The sequence below is a fragment of the Lycorma delicatula genome, chromosome 9 (genome assembly GCF_047948215.1).
Source record: "Lycorma delicatula isolate Av1 chromosome 9, ASM4794821v1, whole genome shotgun sequence".
Taxonomy (NCBI): domain Eukaryota; kingdom Metazoa; phylum Arthropoda; class Insecta; order Hemiptera; family Fulgoridae; genus Lycorma; species Lycorma delicatula.
This window is the reverse complement of record NC_134463.1, coordinates 3,705,092-3,729,922: the sequence shown is the minus strand read 5'-3', so window position 1 is coordinate 3,729,922 and position 24,831 is coordinate 3,705,092. Positions and strand designations below refer to the sequence as shown.

Below are 24,831 nucleotides of genomic sequence, written 5' to 3'. Positions count from 1 at the left end.
TAAAATTATTAACTTGCTTTATTCAATTTTAACAGCTATTCAAAAACACATCATTTGTTTTTAATCAATTTTACCAGCTATTTTGCAATGAATAAAAATTGTGAATTATCTGAAATTGATGTTTTTGTTTGAAAGCTGCCATTTTGTTTCTGAAAATTTTTGTTTTTTGAAGGTTGAAATTTTCACAGAAGATTTTTAGAACGGAACCTCAGTTAAAACGTCTGTAAAGTTTCAATAGAATCAGTGGGGGATTGTAGAGTAATACTAAACCAAAAGTGTATACCTCTTCGTGAGATACGCTGTAACAAAAGCTGGCAAAGTATTGCATGACTTTCCCAATTATTAATAATAAAAATTAAAAGAGTTAGTGCCAAGAAACAAAACACAGAAAATATATATATGTTTTAGAGGTAAGGGAAAGATTTTAAGAAAGATTTTTCTAAAAATATTCATATATAATATAAGCTTAACAAATTTGCTTAAGTCAAGTTTTCTATAAATCTCACCCCTTCAATAAAGCTAAAATATAAAAAAAAAATTTAAAAAACCGTTTTTTGCATTTAGGTCTGAGATCTATAATTTAAAAAAAACAGATATTTCTTGATAGCCCTATATATGTAGTACAAACTTTCAAAACATTTTTGAATAGTATTTGAACCAAAAGGAGATAGAAGGTCTCCCGATCACAATTTTCTTGACTTTTTCTTAAGGGACTATTTAAAGATACTTGTATACGATACCCCGTGGATACGATAAATGAATTGCGCATCAGAATTCTAAATGAAATTGAGAGGATTTCTCTGACACCTATGAAAGATTCCGGCGGTCAATGAAAAAATCGTCTGTATGCATGCATGTATTTTAAATGAGAGACGCCATTTTGAACATTTACTGTACTTTATTTTATTAATGTTATATTATCTAAAACGATAATTTATTGTTAAATAAATTTTAATTGAAAAACAAAAAGATAACAGTTTTTTTTAATAACCAGTGTGTTCTTTAAACGAAAAACTTGTAATGCAAATTCTGTGTTAATATTATTATAATATTTTATTTTATTGTAGTATTTTCAATATTATTAGATTAGATTATTAGATAATATTATAGACAATATTGTTTAGATTAAAACTATTTATTACATTAATAAAACTATTTCAATTGAGATCTTGTCGAATTATTTAATTTTATTCGGGAGGAAATGAAAACTAGTTTTATAATCTGGAGTGAACCCCTTCAAGAATTTTTACTATAACTTTGTTATTTATGAATGGATTTAATAAGGTGTCATTTTCTTTGTCATAAACGCTTAAAAGTTTTCGTAATGACAATATTTTAATAAATCAACGGTTGGAAAGATATTAATATCAAAACATTTATATCGTCGCCATTTTGAAATGGATTGAAGGATGAGGTTTATTATTTTTATAAAAGTACTCTATGTACTCTAGTGGTATAAAAAATTTCAGCTCGATACAAGTAACCATTCTTGAGAAATAATACATTTTTATGTTAAAAATGTAATATGGTGGATAGCCGAAAAACTATCCGAATATATGTACATATAAAGTTTGTTCTTTCTATATATAAACACTATATATAGATACATAAACACTCAATATATATATCCGGAGATCCCGGGTTCGAATCCTGGTCAGGTATGGTATTTTTCATACGTTACACAATTGCATTTCCACATTTCCATGGACAAGCTTCAGGCTTGTGTGGAATTACTTCATCAGATCATAAAAATAGTATATATAACAAAGAAAATATATAATAATTAAACTTATATAATTATTATTATTTTTTTACAGATAATTTCATTTAACTGAACCCATTTAAAAAAAAAAAAAAAACTGATAAAATTATAGATTTCTCTTTTCATCAAATTACTTTCTAAGAAAACAGCAAGAAAATGAGATCAAATAATTATTATTAAATAAAAAATAAATATATGACAGTCATTTTTCTTTGCTAGACAAGGAAGGACTGCAGTTCTCTCAATTTATACTTAGTTCCAACAAGCACACCAACTCTTTAACGTCACTACAGCACGAGTCGTATAACAACTATCAACGAAGTTCAACTTCAATTATTATACAAAGTGTCATCTTCGTTATTTTATAGTTGTCTGACCTTCCATATATTCTCTGCTGAATTTTAAAATCCGGATAAATTCTATTTCCTTTTAAATCATATATTTTTCGCTTTCTATTTCTTTTACTTTCTATTGATCCTTCTAGACTGTTTTAATCAATCCTTCTCCTATTGTGTATATGTTTGTATAATTAACTTTTATTCTGAATTGTTCTGATTAAGATTCTACTTTCTTTTAATCTCCTCATTACTTCATTAATTATTTTACTGTTTCATTTAATATACTTCAAACTCTTCCTTGCCCACATTTCTCCAGCTTTTCTTGTATTACCTTTTAATATAAGTATTGAAAGAGAAAAAAATAAACTGTCTTAAAAACCAACTGAAGAGCGGAAGAAGAGGAAGTTTTCACGAGTAATGTTTACCTAAATTTTATATTTTTCTGAATTTCTCTATTCTTTTTTACGGAAATTATAATTTATAATTATTTAAAAAAAAAACATATTATATCGGTGTTAAAATACGAATTAAAAAATATCTAAATTTTGTGATAATACTAATTAATTTATTCTCCGGAAATTGAGTTGAGACAATCTATCTACGTATCTATTACATTATTTAACAACAAACCAGAGGTAAATTAATTTTTTTTTTTTTTACGTAACAATAAATCTATCCCAGTTATTTGTGTTACTACGTCACATATAGAAAATCCTGTTGTACAAGAGACTCCAATCAGAGTTGATTTGTTTGACAACAAACAAGAAAATCACGTATCTATATTAAATAGTCACTCCTTTTGGTAAAAAGAATGAAAGTAGATTTATTAGGTTTCAATAATTATCTGTATTTTACTGAGGGGGGTTACATTCGATTGTTGAAGACTTCAAAAACCCTCTTTATTCCTCAATTATCCAAATAAATAAAATTGAATAGAATCGGATTGTATTAAGTGAATTGTGATTCATTTTAGGTCACATATAATTTTCGCAGTATGGCATCTATCAAACAATAAACGATCAATAATAAATAATAAATAATAAAAAAATAAAAAATTAAAATCATTATTTTATCATTAAAATTATACAGTATATATTTTTATTAGTAAAATTATACAGTATATATTTTTTAAATTTTATTACAATGAATATAATATTGTCCTAATAGCATTTAAAATCTAAAAACGCCCTCAAGTTTATAAGAATAAAAAAAAATTGTTTATTTATGGTATTAAAACATCGTGAAATATACACAAATTGGCTATGTGTAATATGAATATTTTTAACAGTTATGGCAAAGGATTCAGCATTACGAATACTGAAAATGGCTATGATAGTTAAAAATTTATAATCTAAAATGATAAATCAGTTTAAGTCTATTTGCTGCTCTTATAGAAAAATTTATTTAATCTAAATTTTAATCCGTTAAATATACTCTTTATTTTTAACTAAAAAAGTGAATATAAAAATAAAAAATGAAGGGAGGTTATCCACTTATTTGTACTGATAACTTGGGTTCAAGTGATGGTAAAATCAATCAATTTCTTACAATAAGATAATTTATGCTATTGTCGGAAAATTCTATATCTAATATTTAAATACATAAATATATAAATCCAATAAATAAATTTGAGGCGGATTCTATATATCTGTTTACAACATCACGCGAGAACCATCCAACCGATTGCTTTCAAATTTTCAGGATACATTTATGTTATTCCAGGGAAGGTTGTAAGCCATAGATCAAGACCCTATCTTCCTTGGAGGTAGGGGGGGTGAAGTTTTCCTTGTCAAAAGTCTATGTACTTTGGTTATCATAGTTACTACTATTCAGAGGCGTATTATATAGAGACGTGTCGCCTGGGCAGTCCGAGCAGTAACTGATGAAGAAGTGGCAAGACCACTGGAAAAAATCGGAGAAGAGAAGGTGGACTGAAGACTGGTGTGAAGAATTGCGCCGTGGCACTGCAGGAGGCATGGAGAGCTTGGGTACCATCTGATACAGCTCCTCACCGATCACGGCGAATTTAGCGAATACCTCCACAGATAGCACCTAAGGGAGGATTCTGGGTGTGTCTGCTGTGGAGAGGCGGAGACATCGGAAAAGTCTATATCTACTTCGTCTGTGAGAGGTGGGCCACAATTAGGAGAGAACTGGGAATGAAAAACCTGACGCCGGAAAACATGCTGGATTTCATGCTCAAGGGAGAAGGCAGTGGCGGGTGGCGGCGGAGTTTGCTACAAGGATACTAAGAGAGAAGGAACAACATGGAAGACAACTACTTCGGTAGAATAGGGCTGGGCGGACAGCACCTTTCAGGAGGAATGGAATATCCCGTTGTTCCTCTCTCGATGAGTGAATAAGGATTCCTGGGGAGGTAGGTAGGGATCAAAAGACGTAATCCTGGTGGGGGACCTTCAAAGGGGTCCCCCAGCTAGAGGACAGGCAGAAGGAAAAGACCCGAGTCCCGACTGCTGGGGCGGTGCCGCTGGAAACGGCATAGCCGGGCCTGGCATTGCCGCCTGATTGGCTAGAAGAAATGGCACCTCCCAGAGCTGTTATGCTTAAACGTGGGTCCAGCCGTGGGAAAAAAAGAAAAAAGTTACTACTATTTCGTCTTTTGTAATTTAGTTTCTTTCCCAGGAATTTGTAAAGTTTGTATACTTTAATTGTTATTTATCAGTATTATTCTAGCATCTATGAGGATAACGAACACAGCGGGTCCAGACGTGGCTAGATGGCATGGACGAGCGAAGCCAGCACTGAGCCTGACCGGCTGATTGTTTTTTATATTAAATATGGTAATTTAAAAAAAATTTCTTTAAAATATGTCCCAAGTGTATATAACTAAAAATTAACATTTTTTTCTGCAGTAATATCAAATAAATATTTCTATTTATTATTTAAGTATTGAAATTTATTTCCAGCATTTATTGGAGGTTTTCCAATTTAAAATGAATAAAACTTGGATGAATTATATCTATGTGAATATAAAGTGTAACTATAGACAGATTATCCAATGACTGAGTTTAATAACTGTATTATTTTTAATGATATAAGCCTATACATAAAATAATTCAAAAGTTCTAAAATATGTTCACCGTTTATAAAAAAAACCAAAAAAAAAACAGAAGATAATTTTTACCTTGAGCAAGTGAATGTGTTGAAGCAGTTAAATTGAAATCTGATTTGGCACGAGTTAATGTAGTATGAGGTCCCAAACCAGGGCTTGAAATATCATTTATTGCTCTGACATCCAAACAAGAAGCATCCATTGATTTTGTTTTACGTAATTGACTTGACAGAGATACTCTATCATCTTCTACTCTTGGAGAGCCTGGACCACCTTCTTCTTCAGACCAAAAGCTTACTTGCTGTAAAAACAAATAAAAAAATTTATATCAAAATCTTTTTTAATGGAAAAAGACATTATCATGCATTTATTTGATAAGAGCTAGAAAAAATTCCTGAGATTTTAAAAAATGCTACTGTGTTTTGCCAGTGGTTACAAAATATTACCGGCTGTATTTAATTTTGATATTGATTAAAGGGGTTTTACCTTATCCAATAATAAGGGATTTATCCTTTCCCTTATCCAATTTCATAAAAAATATAATTACACCAGTGTCTCGTGTAAGCGTATTCCCATGTTAAATTTCACGATCATTCATCCCCTCTTAACAAGAGATTCATATTAAGCAAACTAGTCTCCAATACACAGACACACCCACACCCCACACTATCGCGCGCGCATACAACCACCCCCCGCGCACGCGCGCGCGCCAACGCACACAATATTTTTAAAATTATTTAAAAAATAATCCTTAACAGTTATTTTTAAAATTATGTTATTAGAAATAAAAGTAACAGTATATTTTCATTAAAAAAGAAGATATTTCAAAACCTTGAATTTTACAGCACATACAATTTGAATTATACAATATAAGTATCATTGATGATGTGTCTTTTTATTTTATTTCGCAAAGAGCAAAATTAGAAATATAAAATAAAGTAATTAATTTAGTCAGAATTAATTGTTCATAGCAATGAAATAAGATAGATATAAATTTACGAATAATTTGAAAATAATCAACCTGGTTTTTTAAATTCAAATTCTTGTATTTTTAGATACGTTTTCTAATTTGACAATACGAACAAAAAAATTCAATTTAAACTGTTTGAAACTTGGAAAAGAAAGTATTTTAAATTTTCGCTATTCCTTTTGAAGTTAATAGGCTTCGCTTTTTCTGGATTTTGTTTTGGATCAACTGCATAGTTATCAACAGAGAGATGTATGAACTAGATTTAATATAAATGGTAAAAGAAGTTACAAAAAAAAAAATCTAGAAATAATTTTGCAGAAATTCTTCGGAATTTGATAACATGATATCCCTTTGTAGTAATAAATTTAAAGTTATTGTTCTATTTACGATTTTACTTATGTCATTATGAATAAAAAACGAAACATTTTGAAATCATATGTAAAACTATTAAATAAACAAAATTATAAAAACACATATTGTATAACTGATTTGTGTTTTTAAGATATCAAAAATCTAGTTTAAAATACTTAAACACAGTGTTCTGGATGAATTTTTTGTTCAAAAATTAAAACTAAAAAAAAAACAACTTAAAATTTATTTTCTTAACTTTTTAATATAACATGAGAAACTCTTCAACGTGATAACGACCTAAAAAAAAATAGAACATTTAATTTTAAAAATAACGCTTTAAGGAAAATAAACCTTATTTAAATATTTTTAATTTAAAAAAAATTCTAATATAATTATTTCCAACAACGTTAATTATTGATTTTAATCTTGATAACATACATAAGCATGAGTAAAAGTTTCAGAAAATCTATGCCCCTTCAAAATAACACATCCCTCAATATTTATGAACCCCTTCATAAAAAAGAATATAATAATAGTAAATTGCAATACGTTTTAATATAAACACCAACTAAATGTCAAGACTATGGATAAAACTGCTTCTAAAATATTAAGCCAAATATAAGTCTATACAGGTAAAATTATAACCAGCCGAGCTTAGGCATGCATCAAATGTACGAATATAAAAACACCGAATATTTTTTAAATTATCTTAGTACGCTTGGTTATTTGGTATTATAGGTATATCATGTAATGAACAAATTGGAGAGGGTCATTTATTGACCGTTAGCAGCCATTCTCTTATAAAATATACATATATAGCTGAGAAAGTAATATATTTAAAAACGGTTAATAACGTGTAACAGTGTTACTAACATTAAGTTAGTAATTCAAAATAAAATATGTACCCTACTAATGGAAATGTTATTAGCTGTTACTAAGTTTATGTAGAAGGAAGTTATAGTGTAACATAAAACGAGGTACATAAAGCAACTCGTAGTTTTAACTAACTTGCTTACGACTTAATCTTTATGAATTATAATTAAAGATATTAAATCTAAAATTAATGTTAGAGTGAGTGTTATATATCACCTTATAGTAATAATTAACTAATAATTAACAACTTAATCGCCTAATTTCATTTAAAAAATCATGTAAAATTAAGAACATTTTTTTATAAATTTAAAAAAAAAAATTCTATTAGACGTAAATATTTGGATTTCTATAATAATTGTTCTTGCTGGATTCCATACCAGATGTAAATCCGATTTATCTTTAAATACACTGATTTGTAACTTTAAAATGGTTTTCCGACATTTTATTTTAAAATTATACATCTTACATAGATAATGAATCTATTCAACAACGATTTATATTGGTATCAGGAAATTTCGACTGTTTAACATATTTTTTTTTATAGTTTTTGATAATTATACCCAAAAAAAGAAAAATATTACACTCCCCTATAAAAAAAATGTGGTAATGAAAATACTTAATTTGAAATGGTTGAAATAAAATGACATGTCTTACTGCCTTAGAGTAATAATTTATAAAAAAAAAGTTAGTTATAAATTATAAAAATGCAACCTTGACAAATATTAATGAAACTAAAAATAATTAGAAAAAGGAGTTAAATGAAAAAATAAAACAAAATTTTTATATTATAAATATGTAGAGGAATGAAAGCTGATCAAGTAAAATGAAATTATGCATGTTTCAAGTACGTAACTTGAATGTTTTCTAGGTGTGTATTCTGAATTTCAGCCACCGTGTTGGTCTAGTGGTGAACGCGTCTTCCCAAATCAGCTGAATTGGAAGTCGAGAGTTCCAGCGTTCATGTCCTAGTAAAGTCAGTTATTTTTACACGGATTTGAGTACTAGTTCGTGGATACCGGTGTTCTTTAGTGGTTCGGTTTTAATTGACCACAGATCTCAGGAATGGTCGGACTGAGACTGTACAAGACTACACTTCATTTACACTCACACATATTATCCTCATTCATTCTCTGAAGTATTATCTGAACGATAATTACCGGAGGCTAAACAGGAAAAAAAAGGTGTGTATTCTGAATAGTACACTTTGATATCTATGCGTTAACGGATACCGCTTAGTTTTTGTTATAAAATACAGTGACTGCTTTTTTTATTATTATTTATCTTCTTATTTCGAACTTATAAGCTCTACATTTGCAGTCGAATATCATGCAAACTAGTTGTTACTAATTTAGTAACAGTTACTGTTATTAATTAGCTGTTACTGAATTAAAACGGTAACCTGCAATCTTTATGCCACAAAATAAACAGATTACAAATGGAAATAAAATTATTTAGCCACTATAGTCAAATAATGACATTATATAATAAATAAATAAAATATGAACATTATAGCAACGATTCTTTAAACAAAAATAAGCGACGACAGTTTTTGTTGGAAAAATCGACAAAAGAATGTTTGTGAAGCGGAAAAATAATACTAGATAGATGCTTTCAAAACAGCGGATATTTAGTTGAATTAAATCATCACAAAAATGTTTTTACTATGTATTATTCCAACAGATTTCTCAGTAGTAAAAGAGATCCCATTAAAATTATCATTAAGAAACAATCTGTCATATACTCCAATATTAATGAAATCAATGCGCACACATACAGAACATCGAAAAGTGGTTGGAAAGTACAGAATTGTAGGATAATACACAGTATCTATTAAAAAAGGCACGAAAACACTGTTCCATTTGCATCAGTATTGTTACATTTCGAAGAGATCTTCCATGCTGTTCTTCTGGTCACAGTCAGTTAAGCAATTAGCTGTCGGTGACCAGCTAATTTTTTTACCAGTGAGACTTTCATTGGGTGATATATACACCAAACGTTTAAAACGAAAAATATAGTAATAGGAAATCATAATCGTAATAGGAAATCCACGTACAGTATTTAACATCAAAACTAAAATATCTTATTCATACTTTTTACAAAATAAACAAAATTGAAGATCTTGAAATAATAATTATATATTTTGCCTACGCACACCTTTTCAATATGGAATCGAGGTATTGTGAGGAACATTTTATACCCGTCTTAATAAAATATTTATGCTCCAAAAATATTTAATTAGAGCAGCTCTTTGTAAACCAAGGTTATATTCCTTGGTACAAGCTTGTTTGAAGAATTTAATGTACCTATTTTGAAACAAATATATGTAAAGAAAGTAATACTACACGTAAAAAATATAAAAATGTATTTGTATTTGAAAATACATCGTACAATACTCGTTCAGCAGGAACAAATACTTACACCACACACTTTTCAAAATTAACTGTTTGCAAAAGTCAATTTTCGTATTACCCCAGTATATTTTCTAACCAAGTACCCAATTATTTTAACGTGCAAATAATAAATAGTAATTTAATCAAAGAAATAGATGAGTGGGTGAAACACAATATATATTTTAAATTACCAAATTGAAAGATAAAAATAATCTACACTAACAACAATAAATTTAACATATTATTATAAATAATATACAACAAAATAAATTAATATACAACTTAACATATAAAACTGTGAATGTTTAAGTGAATGCTAAGGCAATATAAATTCATAATAGTATTCACTTGTCTTATGAATATTTCTTGTTGTATTATCACACGTTATCTTATAATGTATTTTTTTTTATTTCTCCATAATGAAATTATTTTTTCTCATTTTTTTTTAGATTATGAATTCATTGTATTTTATTTTATTTAATTCAATGTAAACTTAAAATAATTTTCCACTTTGATTCTATGTATGTTTTTAACTTAATTTTCAATTAAAATTTTTATGTTAATTTTTTTTACTTTTATGTATCATGCTGTAAAAATCATGTATTTTTATTTAGTTAAATATTGTATTTTTAATTAGTTCTTTTCTGAATTATCCATTATAATGATATGAACTCGCGAGTAGCGCTCAAGGTTTCTTTTGCTACCTTTTTTTACTAGTAAATACAAGAATATACAGAGTGATATTATAAAACAACAACAAGAGAAAATCTTACCGGCAAAAAAAGAAAAGAACATTTTATCTGCTGAAAAATCTATTATTTTCTAAGGACATTGGGAAAGTAAAAAAAGAAAAGAAATGAAAATCAAAGATCTTTGTATCAATATAATAAAGGAAAACAATGTGTAAATCGAATTCCGTCCGCATCACTAACGAACAGAATTATATTGAATAACCATAGTCGACTGATAAATGTAAATATTAACGATTTACTCACTAAAACATTTTCCCTTTACTCTCTTTCTTTCTCTCTCTCTCACGCGGACACATAAACTCACACAAACAGATTATCAATTTAGCCAATTTAACATCATTCGCGTTTGACCGTTACCCCTTTCCTGACCATTCTCTTTATTTCAAAAGCGTGAATTGAATTCCATGTCTATCCAGTTTTACTGAAAGTTTATTTAGTTTTGCAACCCGACCGTATGATACTGCAATAGAAATGACAATACATGTTCCAATAATCAAGTTACAATTGCTAAAATCTGAGCTGTTCAATTTAAACCGAACAGTTAGTGTATTTAATAATAAAAAAGTAATATCCGTTTAATATTAAATTTATTCAAACGGAAAAGATAGAATAAAAATATGAAATGAAGACATATTTATGTTGCTTATTATTTTTTATTAATTATGGAAAGTCGAGTATGATATCTGATAGTTTAACGTCTCTTAAATTCTACTCTGTAAATATTTTGAGTACTCTTATTTATGACATTCATTACTTTGTATATTATATCTGATATTAGATGATTTTCATTCTTTATTATGGCTGAATCACTTTCAGCGTTGGTCTTTGTCACTAAGATTAACAAACATAGCGATTATTGAAGTTAATATTTAGATAAGAAGATTTATTAAAAGGTTTTAAAAAAAAATAATAAAATGTTACTGATAATATTTATTTATTTATTATTTTTAATTTCTTTGTGCTTCATTGTAACATATACTACATGGAATTTTAATAATTCGGACAAAAGCAGATTACTTTGAAAGAATTATCTTTTTTTAAAGAATAACCAATATAACATGAATTTGATATTAGTCATAATATCATTGAAATTCAATTAGAGCCAGTTAGTTTAATCGTGTAATATCTAAAGAAAGCCACAAGTATGTTTGGTTTTCCTATAATATTTGTGTGTTAAATATTACATACAATATTTATTATTATTATTTAAAATTATACATGTTATATATTAAAAAAAAAAAAAACATAAAAGAATTGCTGTTACATTTAGACTTAAACGAGTAAATTATTTTTATTTTATTCCTAACGTGTACGTCGCAATCTATTTACCAATAAGTAATCCCCCATAACCAAATGAAATGAGAATAATATGTATGACATGTAAATAAGGTGAAGTCTTGTACAGACTCAGACCGTCTACACTTGAGATGTGTAGTTAATTGAACACCATCCATCTCCAACCATGTACACCGATATCCACTACTTCGTATTCATATCTGTATAAAAATTTTATTTTTATATTTTTACCATCAGCTGTATTACTTTTATCACTAACTTTTTACTTTTCTTTTTTTTAACTATTTACTACTTCTAACTTTTACTAGGATTTGAACCTAAAAACCTTCGACTTCGGAAATCAGCTGTTAAACAAATTATTTGCGACGATAAGTTTAAACGAGTAAATAACAGTAGATATATGTATTTTTTTCTTGTTTAGCCTCCAGGAATTACCGTTCACCAGGTACTACCTTATGGGTATTACTTCAGAGGATGATATATATGACTTTAAATAAAGTGTAGCCTTGTACAGTCTCAATTCGACCGATCCTGAGATGTGTGGTTATTGGAACCTAACCACCAAAGAACACCGGTATCCACGATATCGGTGTAGATATTCTAGACATATGTCTAGAATACTTATAAATAACTTACTACTAAATACAAGAATATACAGAGTGATATTAAATAATGAAAACGGCTTCGTTTAACAAAACTGAGGGATATTAGGAGGTAGGAACAAGTGCGGATTTCGTACATAGGTACAAAATTACTATTTTTGGCATGTTGAAAATTTTTGTTCGCCCTATTGGAGCTATCATATTGAATCAATATTTATTCTTTTTTAAAATAGGAAAGTGAATATGTGATACGTGATTTTAATGTATATTTTAGACAAGAAATTTTTAATGTAAGATTTTCGACTTGAAATAAATAATATAATGTACTTGAAATAATGTAGCGTATAATTAACGAATCTACACGTACAGCACTAAATATGATACAATTTAGAAAGGGATATTATTCAAGGTTAGCGCACTTCCAAGCTATAGAGGGGAAGCATTTAAATATTTCTTGTAGAATGGTATGGTTTCAAAATTAATCTATTAAGAAATTGAGGGAAAAAATTTAAGTAAATTTTTTAATTAAATGTTTGATAAGTAAAGTAAATAATATCAATTTAAGTAGCCATTTAAGTAGTAGCTACTGTTGCAAATCATTAGTTATTGTGTATTATTTATTATTGTGAAGTTATTATTAGTGTTTGGGTAATTAATTACAATATTAACTGTTTAAAGTTTGTTGTTGGATAAAATTCTGTGGGTAATATGGTGTAAAAAAGTTGCAAGGGGGCGTTTTACCTCGTTTTATTACTATCGCGATTTTTTCAACTTTGATTGCTTATAACTTGAAAACGAGACATTTATAGAAAAACCGTTTTCGTGATTGTTTTTTCGTAAACTTTTACATTAATATCATGTATCATACCTACCTTACCTATTCATACCTTTTTTAAATCATGTACCTTCCTATTTAAAAAAAAAATTGAATCAATGTGGCAGATCCAAGTTGCCTGACAAAACTTTCAAACCATAAAATAGTAATTTGATAACTATGTAGATCTTGTTTTCACCTTCTAGTATCCTTCAGTTTTGAAAAAAGAAGTCCTTTCCATATTTTAATATCACTCTGTATATATATTTCTGGTTGTTTTTATTTTTAAGAAAAAGTTATTTAAAACGATAATCATGATAAATAATACTTACGCGAAGTCTGTTGGTAAACATAGCTTCAACTGATTCAGGCAAATATTCTCTAGTTTTTGCCACTTCTTGCCAGTCTTCCAAATGATTCTGATAAATTGTATGTCCTGCTGAATGATAAGCCAAATAATGTTTAGCCAATGAGCATTGCCGTTCCAATACAAAACCGTATCTTCTTCGTTCTTGTGTCATAGCCTAAAACAAAAAATTAAATTTGAAATTAACTAGAAAAAAAATTAAACAAATAAGAAAAAGAAGAAGGGTTTTACAAAAAAAATAAATAATTCATATTTTCTCATTAAAATCTGGAAATCATTATCTGTAGCATATACGGAATAATTTAGTAGTTTAGAATAATTTTTATCGTTTCAATATAGTCATAATTCTTTGCAAACTATGTATTATAAATTTTGCCAACTAAAAATAAGTATACTACCATCAAACGTAGGGTTAAAAATTAGAAAGGAATTCCTCAATATATTTCTAAGAATTGTAAAGCTTTATGACAGAAAAATATAGAATAGAAGAATCTAGAACATTAAGAATATAAAATAATATATTCTTCAGATCTGATATAACAAGATATTGTCAAAAAAAAAATACTGTTTGAAATATCAGGTGAGTCAATTGAGTATGAAATAAAGCTTTTTTTTAAGACAAATTAGTCCTTGTAGGAATTTCATTTAGGTATATCTGAAAATTTTCTTTCGTAACTCCACTTATCGTCATTTTAAGCAGGAATTCAGTTTTGAAAATAAAAACGAATTTAGTGTAGTCAGATCAGTTGTAAAATTGAGCATTCTCTTTTCTGTTTTTACGCATAACGTAATAGACAAAACTTACATAATTTTTGGGCAAACTTTGTTTTTATAATTTTAACACGCTGTTTTTATAAATTTTTTCACAAGATGTCATGATATTTCTGTAAAAGAATAAAATGGATAGACCAGGATTAGTGGATTGAGTTCTAGTAGGAAGGGTAGAGGGTAAAACAGAGAAAAGGAATTCAAAGATTAGTTATGTATAATGGTCTTATATGTAAATGCAATACATAGACAGATAAGTGAAGTTGTAGATTGTAAGAAATACTTGATTTCATAAAAATTGGCACAGAACAGAAAAAAATAAAGAAATCAAATCGAGTTGGTATTTAAATTAAATTTTTTGGATGAAATTTTTTGAATTTCATTAATCAAATTCTGGGCACAAACCTTAAAGATGAATTTGGATAGAATACGTGCGTTCGTGAGATATAATGTTAATTGAACCCCAGCCAGTTAAGTAAACTTCAAAAAGGATTTTGTATGTGTATAATTAGTATATTATATAATTCCCGTGCTTTTACTTTTACAGTTTTTAGAATCACATTTCTACGATCCTAAAATCTCCTATCTATTTTTGTAATATGTAAGATTTTGTTTTATGTAATATGTAGACTTATCCTATCTTTATCAGTAGAAAATACATAATTAAAGTTGATGATTCAAGTGCAGTCGGAATAGGAATAATCTGGATTGGTAGAATTATTATAACTGATATTGTTGAACATATATTTCCTAATAGGATTATGTGTCTTGCAATTGTATTGGCTGTTACTCGGTGTTGATAAGTTGACATAACAAGTTAGTACAGATTCTTTTTTGTAAGATCGTCTATTTCTGTTTAGGTTATTAAACTTAAGAAAGTTCAAAGTTTGAAAAAATATTCATTAATCGTTGATTATAACTTTAATTAAATTCAGTGAAAAAGTTCTGTTTCTCAAACGATGATTATAAAATATGGTGTAATAAATTTATTCTTGCAATTTAAATTCTTGCAATTTATTCTTGAAATTTAAAAATTTCTTACTTCAATCAATTGAAGTAAGTATTTCTTGTCTTAAAGTATTGGTTGTTAAGTACAAGTTCGCTGTTAAGATATATCAGAGGTAAATGAACTATTAAACGATTTTCATTGAAATGGCCTAAAAATCAATTTGATTAGATGTTATACAGTTTTTTTAAAATGAAAAATTCAATTTCAATAAAATTTAATATTATTTAATTTTTATCCTTGCAAATTTTATCTAAATCTTTATTATTTTTTAATTAATTTCCTTATTGGTATTACGTATGTTTTACAAATAATATGATTTTTAAATAATGATATTAATTTTCATATTTTTATAGCAAGTGAAAATAAAAAAAAATTGTTGAACATTTCTCCTTAGTAATTTATTTTTTTAAAGGCAGATCTTTCTGAGTAACAATTCGAAATTCTATCTCATTCCAAATTTTAATATTCCAAAAATATGAATATTTATTTTGATAGATGTTTATGCAACTCCCTGATATAAGTTTTTCGAGATGAAAAATAACTGAATAAACATTACGTATCATTATTCTCATATATTAAAAGAACTGGGCTGAAAACCTATTTTTATCTGTTTTGGAGTTCTACTGGACGGATCGGCTGATTTTTATTTTATTCTGCTCGTAATAACCCACAGATATGTCATCAGCGTTTAGGTATATTACTCAAACTTGAGTCTCCTCTGGAAATTCCTCAAAAATCCTGATCTATTCCTTACCTGAAGAACTTTCCGAGGTTATTACGCGGAGAAAAATCATTTTGAAGGTCCGTCAATGCTTGATAACATATCTACGTGCCATTCCAAACAGAAAAAGAAAAAATCAGCTTGATCCATTTAATAGAACGTTTGGATGGACAAGAAGTAAGTTTTGAATACGCATTTTACTTACGGTAAGAAAGGAAAGAGACAAACAAGGGGGATGTAAAGAGAATAGGTTTTTAGCCGAATTTTAAAAAATATATAATTCGAATTTGTAATAATAACCCTACAAAGTAGCAATGGGCCTATAATTTGTTGGTAAAATTATTAGGAAATGATAGGAATTAATAATATTCTCCACATAAAAGCCGCCTATAAGTGTGTACAGTTGTAAATTTATTAATACAGCTGTTAAAATAATTAAAAAGAAATCTCAATATTTTATAAATAAATTATTCATTATATTATTTTAGCAATGTATAAGTCATTAATTTTCTCCTGGCCTTTTATCCTAATCTTTCTTTTTCCTGTTTCGTCTCTGGTAATTACCGTTCAGATAATACTTCAGAAGATGATATGCATGAGTGTAATTGAAGTTTAGTCTTGTACAGTCTCAATTCGACCATTCCTGAGATGTGTGGTTAATTGAAACCCAACCACTAAGGAACACCACCGGTATTCACGATCTAATATTCAAATTCGTGTAAAAATAACTGACTTTAGTAGGACTTGAACTCTGGAACTCTCGACTACCAAATCAGCTGATTTGGGAAGACGCATTCACTACTAGACCAACCCGCTGTGTTAATTTATACTAATCTCACATCCTTTTATATACAACTGCGGTTGAATCTTCAGACATTTCAGGAGTCACGAAACCATTACATTGGGTTCTAATATTAGTTTTACTTTAAAGTTGTTGTTTAATGTTAATGTTGACTGGACATTCAAAGGCACTGTCAAATGTTATATTATTTATGTTATACTATTGTTTGTTTGTTTTGTTATGCTTTTGTGTTTGTATTACTAGAGGATTATCATTGAGTGGTCCTCTTTCACGCGATGGTCAGTCATACGACTTGATCATAGCTTCATTGTAGAAGCTGACTGACTGTACGCAAATAAGGGAATCCAGCAAAAAAAAAATTTATTAGCTTATAATTGTATCAGGAAGTTGAAAATTGTTTAATTTCTATCAGAATGAAATGTTCACAATTTTGGTTGAATGTTAAAATTTCGAGAAGTTAACATTTTGAAGTTTTACTCAGAAAAGCTTACTTTAAAAAAATATTACTTATCCAGAAATTTACAATAATTTATTTGTTTTAACTTCCAATAAACATATGAAAATGAATATTATTAATTAAAGATAATATTATTTATAAAATATATAGAACAGCAATAAGGAAATTGATTAGAATATAATAAAAATTATATAAAATTTCCAAAGACAAAAATAAAATAATCCTACGTCTTATTGAAAAAGATCATTTAAAAAAATATATATCAAGTTATTTTTTACAATGCATATATAAAGTATTAATAAAAAAATATTTTTCAAAAAATCAATTCCGTCTCTTAAAATTGAAATATATGTTTTTCTCTTGTTTGCTTTATCTTCCATCGGTTTAAATATTTTTAAAAAACTCTTTGAAAGTTTATACTGAAAAGTATAAACTAAAGTATACTGAAAGTTTATACCTTTGAAAGTTTATACATTTATATAACTATCAAGAAATTTCTACAATTTCAAAAAAATATCGACTCCCAGACCTAAAACCCAGAAAATATATTTTTGAAATATTTATTTTTTAAATTTAAGCCTTTATTGAAGGGAATGTTAGATTTAGAGAAAATTTTACTAAAGATTAAGGCTACTAAAGGTTAACTTCTATATATGAATCTTTTTGGAAAACGTTTTCTTAAAATTGATTACCTACCTCTAAAACTATATATATCTTGTTTATTTTTGCTCTCTTTTAATTTTTATTAAAAAAAAATATTTTTTATTTTACTTCATCATTTAAATGGCTATTAAATTAAAGTAGCTTTGGCACGTATATTATATTCTGGACCTAAAATCAGAATAAATTTTATTCGTTATTTAAAATTTACTTTATTACATTTTTTTATTGATCCGCGTAGCCGGTAAATTCATGTAGTACATTTCCAGATTTTTTAATAAAAAAAAACCGGGGAGAATTTTCATAACATTCTTTCAATAAATCCAATAAAAACTAAAAAAAAACAAAATCCAAAATAATCGATTAAATATTTAATTATAAACCACAGTAGAGTTGATAATATATCAATCAAGTATACAGATAACGCAAACGTAGGTGAGATTGAATTTCGTGCATGGTTTGAAATTTCACTGATATTGCAATTTATATCATATAAATAATTTAAATTGAACTGGTATATTCGTATAAGTGTGAATTTATATGATAGGACGAAAACACGACGCTTGGTTGACGATTCAAATTATATAACAATTTAATTACGTTGCAATGGGTTGCAGAGTGCAGACAAATAATGCAGAATATTCTGATTAATACTTTGTCAGCACATATTTTCTGAAATGTAATAAATTTTACCCTACAATGACGATTCTAAGTACCGTTGAGAATATGAGAATAGTTTTAGAGTATATATGTCGTTTACTTATTCCATTATATACTACAGACAACAATTGCGCTAGATTGTAAAACGTTTCATGTACGTAAAATAACAATTTATAAATTCTCTTTTTATCTCTTTCTCAGTTAAACTAGCACACTTCCTCTTGTACTATATGAACAGAACAGTTAAAACAGCAGCTGTTTCACAATATTTATTATCAAATAAATTTTAACAAACAGCGAATTAATAAGAGAAAGTAATAAAGCAATCCAAATTTATAGAATTTTGACCTCCCTCAAATAAAAAAGAAAGAAAAACACTGGTAAGTAGTTTATTATTTTATATTTTACTAGCATAATTTTTTAACATATCATTAAATTTAAGAAACTGCAGTAAGAAAAATAAGAATATTAAGTAGTTTTATCATTTTTTAGAGTTGGAACTAGATTTCGTTGGTGAGGGAATTTAGCTTCCTCATTCGTATTGCTTGCTGTCATTATCAGCTACCACCCCCACCACCATTTAACTGAGCGCAACGTTGCCAAATTGTCACGTACAGGTAATCTCATTTGTCACAGTGTATCTAGCCAATCACTTTAAAAATACTCTGAGCTGCTGTTCCCATTTTATAAGAATAGAGGTGAACGATTGAAAAAGATATTACGTTTATGTAGTACGGCAACGACTGTCAGGCAAGCCCTTTACAGTTACTAAAAATTAAAAGGTAGGAGAGAGCTAACCAGGCGGATAATAACAAAGTAAAGGCAATATATATCCTCTACTGATAGAGACAAAAAAAAAAGAAAATATATATATATAATGCAATATTTTCAACAGGAAGTCGTAATCTAATTTATTTCTTTATAAAATCTGTCCCTGTATCTCTTATGCCTGACACAGAAGTTTAGATATAAGCACGACTAGTCAGAGTCGTTTTCTCTGAGAATACTGATGTATTTCATGTAACCAAATCCTGTGGTGAATAGAGTGCGTCACTTAAATTGGTGAAAAATTTCGTGAATTTCGGTGGAGTTGTTGATGGGAAACAGTATGTTTGGCTAAAAAAAGAAGGCAACAAAAAAACACTTTATTTCTCAATTTTCCACTTAAGTCTAGTAGGAGATGCTGATTATTTTTATTATACTTAATCTATTTTTTTAATTAAAAACAAATCACATTTTATTTATATTTGTATATTACCTTATAACATTTTTTAATTGTAAAATAATTGTTATTCAATTTTTTTTTAATTTGTAAAAATAATTAAATAATATAATTATTATAAAATTTCAAAGCAACAAACATTACTTTAACTTGTACATAAATTAATTACCTAATATGAATTATTTTATAATTAACAAATATTTGTCAATAACCCCTTTTGGTAATAAGTATTTCAAATAACAGATAAAAATTAAATATTTGTAATCATTCTTTGATTTTTATTAAAAATTAATTTAGGGTTAAATAGGGGGAAAAATGATAAAATTAAAAAAAAAGTTGTGCACTCGACAATTTATGTAAAATTAAAAACATGGAAGTAACATATATATATGTTTATTATATATATATATATATATATATATATATATATATATATATATATAATACAACTTTTTAATTATATTTTAGAACAAAATTAACAAAAGTATATTTACGTTTGATAAAATTATTGTATCATTTCATTAAATGTTGCACAGATATATTTATTTATATGAGGGTCATTCAGTAATTAAAAACAACTAATTCTCTGGAAATCTGAATCAATGTTAATGTAATCAATGTGACATTTTTTCACTTTACAAATAATTTCCTTCCATCAACATTATTACATTTGTCCTTTCTCTGAATCAGCTTATTTATGTTTGCTGCAAAGAAAAACGTTTTCTTGATTTCGGAGCACATTTTCTTTAAAATCGCGATTTCCATTAAATTTCTTACACGTAACGACTCCTTGAGAGGATCGAACAAAATCTGATGATGGCCGAAGAAGGTCTGTATGGGAGGTGAGATAGTTCTTCCCGATGCAATTTGTTGATGGTTTCTCGAGCTACGTGAACTGTTTCAAGCCGGACGTTATCGTGAAGCAGAATGATGCCTTTGCTGTGAGATCTAGATCTTTAGTAAACATTATTGGCTTTATTTTGTTGATAATCATGTGTTGATGTGCGCTATTTATTGTTTTTTGATCTTAAGGAAATTAACAAAAACCGGACCTTTTGCATCCCAAAGGATTGTCATCATATTTTTTCCTGTTGATGATCGGGTACGGAATGTTTTCTTGACAGATGAATTCGTGTACTTGCATAATTTATTTTTTTATTATGGTTCATATTGGTGAATCTATGTTTCATCTCAAGTTAGAATACTGAATAAAATAACATAATTTACCTGCTGATACCATTATTTCAGCTCTTTGCACATGGCAAGTCTACTCTCTTAATTACGATTGGTCAACTATCTAGGAACTCATCTTATGTTAGTTTTACATTACTTATCGGTGATAATTTACGAAGTGTACCGAATTTACTTTTAATTTTTCATATATAATCTCAACTGTAATCCACCCATCTTTTTGAATAAGTTCAACGGGTTTCAAGCGCTGGAGTTAAAACTTCATCGGATCTCTAGAACAGTGCTTGTCAGTCACCGAAGATGGACCGTTTTAAAATTTTTCTCTCGCTTGTAAAAATTTCTGGGTTTATACAACTTTGTTGATATTGTTTGATCATACGATAGTAAATATTAACTGGTTCTTCACCTTCGGATAGAAAAAAACGGATCACTGCACGCTATTCAACTAATTCGTAAACTTCAAGAGAAATCACTCATCGTAAAATGAAATTTCGAGGTCAAACAATTTTACTTGAACAGCTGATCAAAAGTTATCACAGGATTAGCAACTTTCTGTACTGCAAATATCATAACTCTCTTACTCCCACAGCTGTTTGTGTCTTTAATTATTGAATGACCCTCATATGCAGTATATGAAGTATAGGATACTATTAAATATATTTATGGTTTATCAATTCACTTTCTTTATCGGCTTGTGAAAAGACAAAATGCCAAGTAATAATTAATTTGGTTGACGAGTTATATGTTTGTTGTGTGTGTATGTTTGTAATAAAGAGTACGATTAATCATTAAATATCGAAGAAGGATTAAAAATAACAGAATTTTTATAATTGACATTAAAAACAAAAAAGTTAAATAATATCGGGACAAGTTTCTTTCCGTTAAGTTCACATTTAATAGTGGCTAATGACGATTAAATTCGACGAAAAAACGTAGGTAAAAAAAAATGTAATAAGTTTAATGTTTGGTGTTGTAATTAACAATACAAAAAAATTTCGTAAAAACCTCATTGAAGTCAATATTGACAATATTAGTTCACCTATAATAAAAAAAAAGTAAATAAAACATAAATTAACTTGACAAACATAGTTTCATTTACTGTAAAAAAAACAAGAAAACTAAACGTTGACAACTTTTTTTAAAAGTCTTAATAGATTTTTATTACGTGTATAGACAAACAGTTTAAGTTATTTGTCAATAGATATAGACATATAAAGTTTTTACAACTTCCCTTGTTTAAAATATTTTTGATAATTTATCTTAAGTAGTAGAATTTAAAAAGTCTCTAATTTAAGAAAAAAATATCAAAATTCAAAACTAGATGATATTTGTTGTGGGAGGAGGATTTCTATGACTGGAAATAATTATATTTATTTATATTTTTATATTCAAATTTATGTACTTATTATTTCATATGTATGAATATAAATTTATGTATTGTTATGAAATACCTACACGTAATGTTGGTTGAAAATACATGGTTCAATGCTAAAATTTAATAGTTGTCGATTTCTAAAGAAAAATATCTTTATTCCGATGTTTTTGTTTTATCAAAACGATCATTTATTAAAATGATATACAACTTATCTACAATTTCCATTGCAAATATTTAACTAATCTCTCGTTACCAAGAGGGAGAATGTGCCCGAAGTCAAATAATTACTAAATTATGTTGAAATGAAAGAAATCCAATGAATAAAAAAATGTATTTTTCAATAATAAGAACCTTAGGAAAATACATACAGAATATCCTGATAGGTAATAACGTCAAGAATTAATTTCAGGATGCTAACAAGGAAATTAAGAAGAGTTACTATTTGTGGTTGTTTGCTATTTATGATCCTTTTCTTTTTCCTGTTTAGCCTCCGGTAACTACCGTTTAGATAATTCTTCAGATGATGAATGAGGATGATATGCATGAGTGTGAATGAAGTGTAGTCTTGTACATTCTCAGTTCAACCATTTCTGAGATGTATGGTTAATTGAAACCCGACCACCAAAGAACACCGGTATCCACGATCTAGTATTCAAATCCGTGTAAAAATAACCGGCTTTACTAGGACTTGAACGCTGTAATTCTCGACTTCCAAATCAGCTCATTTGGGAAGACGCGTTAACCACTAGACGAACCCGGTGCGTTGCTATTTATGATCCTATTTGGTTTTAATGTTCGTCTGTTTATTTTTATTAAGTAAAAATTTATATCTCCCGATACACCTTAATAATTGATATATCTTAATTATATTTGCTACAATAATTTACTCCAATATTCCTTAATTCATAAAAAAATGAATGAATTTTAATTTTTTAGATTTAAAAAGAACGGTTAATTTTTTGTTAGGATAATAGTTTTATCGATTAGTTTATCAAACATAAATTGGTTATCAACTAACAATAATCGAAACTAAGATGCAATCCACTTGTAACGTTACCGCTACTGAACAAAGTAATACTAATATTCTGCATCCAGTTGGAAGAAGAGTGTAAGTGAGGCTGAAACACAGAAGAAGCTCAAACCTAAAGTACTGCATACTGAAGTTCAAATAGAGAAAATGCCCATTCAGGCAATCAAGAAAGAAAACAACATTATGATAATTAAAAAAGAGTGTTGGTCAAACAAAAATGGAGCCCTCGAAGCTAGGAGGTCTATAAATAACAGGACGGACATCTCAGCCACCCCGCACAATTTAGTAGGAAGTGCATCGAGTTTCGACTATGTTGCAATGTTCATCGCATCATCTGGGTCGATATCATCTGATACCTGTAGACAGACATACTCCGTTATTTATTGAGGAGGATTAGAAAATTCCATCTACGAGGTCTCAGACACCCTGGAATCAGTGGTGGAATCAGTCAAGAAGATGGAAAAAAGGAAGATCTAAGGGTAAATTTAGGCGATAGGAAGATAAATTAAATATAGATAGTTTTATGAACTTTTTGATGAATTTATTGAAAGGAGTTTTTTTAATGACTGTATAACTTTGCAGCTGTTTTGGTAATTTGACAACATTTCTTTAAAAATGGATTGTGTATTTTTATTTGGCAAGGGTCCTACACACCTTTGTCATCTTGTAATAATTTCATTTGTTTGAAAGAGTAATCTTTTGAAATCGGTAAGTAGATGTTATATACAAAAAGACTTTTTTTCTTTTTTTTTTTTGTTGAGACGAGAGCTAATGACCAATGACTAAAGCAGTCGATCCTATAATCTCAAGAAAAAAAAATTAATTATTAATTAAACAATATTTCGTTATCTAAAAAAATAATAATTTTTTTTTTTTTTGGTAAATAATAATACCTTTGTCTCACACTATCAGCCAGTACAAAAATAAACGGAAAAAGTTTCTTACTAACCGAATCAAAAGAAAAATAAATATATATATCAAGACCTTTCATGTAAACGAAATTATATTTTAATTGGTAAAAAAAAGCTTCAGTTTAACATAAAGCACCAATGGAATTTAAAATAATAATACCAGGTAAGTTATTTTTGTAATAACTAAATTTACGCCAGATAACACATGATATTAGCTAAATGAAAATGGAAACGGCTAAAGATTTTGTATAAGATACATGAAAATATTCGAAGGAGCGCTAAATTTCGTAATATAAAATATTTAGTTTTTATAGAGGCCTAGCCTACTAGCAGGCCCCCCAGGGAGAAAAAAAGAATTACATATCCTGTACACGCTTCCTAACCTTTACATCTATTGGTTCATACATTCATCTCATTTTTTCTTTTGACGTATCTGT

General features: G+C 28.0%; 1 protein-coding gene across 1 annotated transcript in view; it reads right to left on the bottom strand.

The window, feature by feature from the left end:
* The window catches only part of IRSp53 (Insulin receptor substrate 53 kDa), a 1,008,929-nt gene that overhangs the window by 41,390 nt on the left and 942,708 nt on the right, over positions 1–24,831 (bottom strand). The window contains exons 9-10 of the mRNA XM_075375577.1: positions 13,554–13,745; positions 5,246–5,474 (exon numbers count right to left, since the gene is read on the bottom strand). Coding sequence (XP_075231692.1) covers positions 5,246–5,474; positions 13,554–13,745 — 421 coding nt within the window. The remainder of the gene's footprint in view (positions 1–5,245; positions 5,475–13,553; positions 13,746–24,831) is intronic.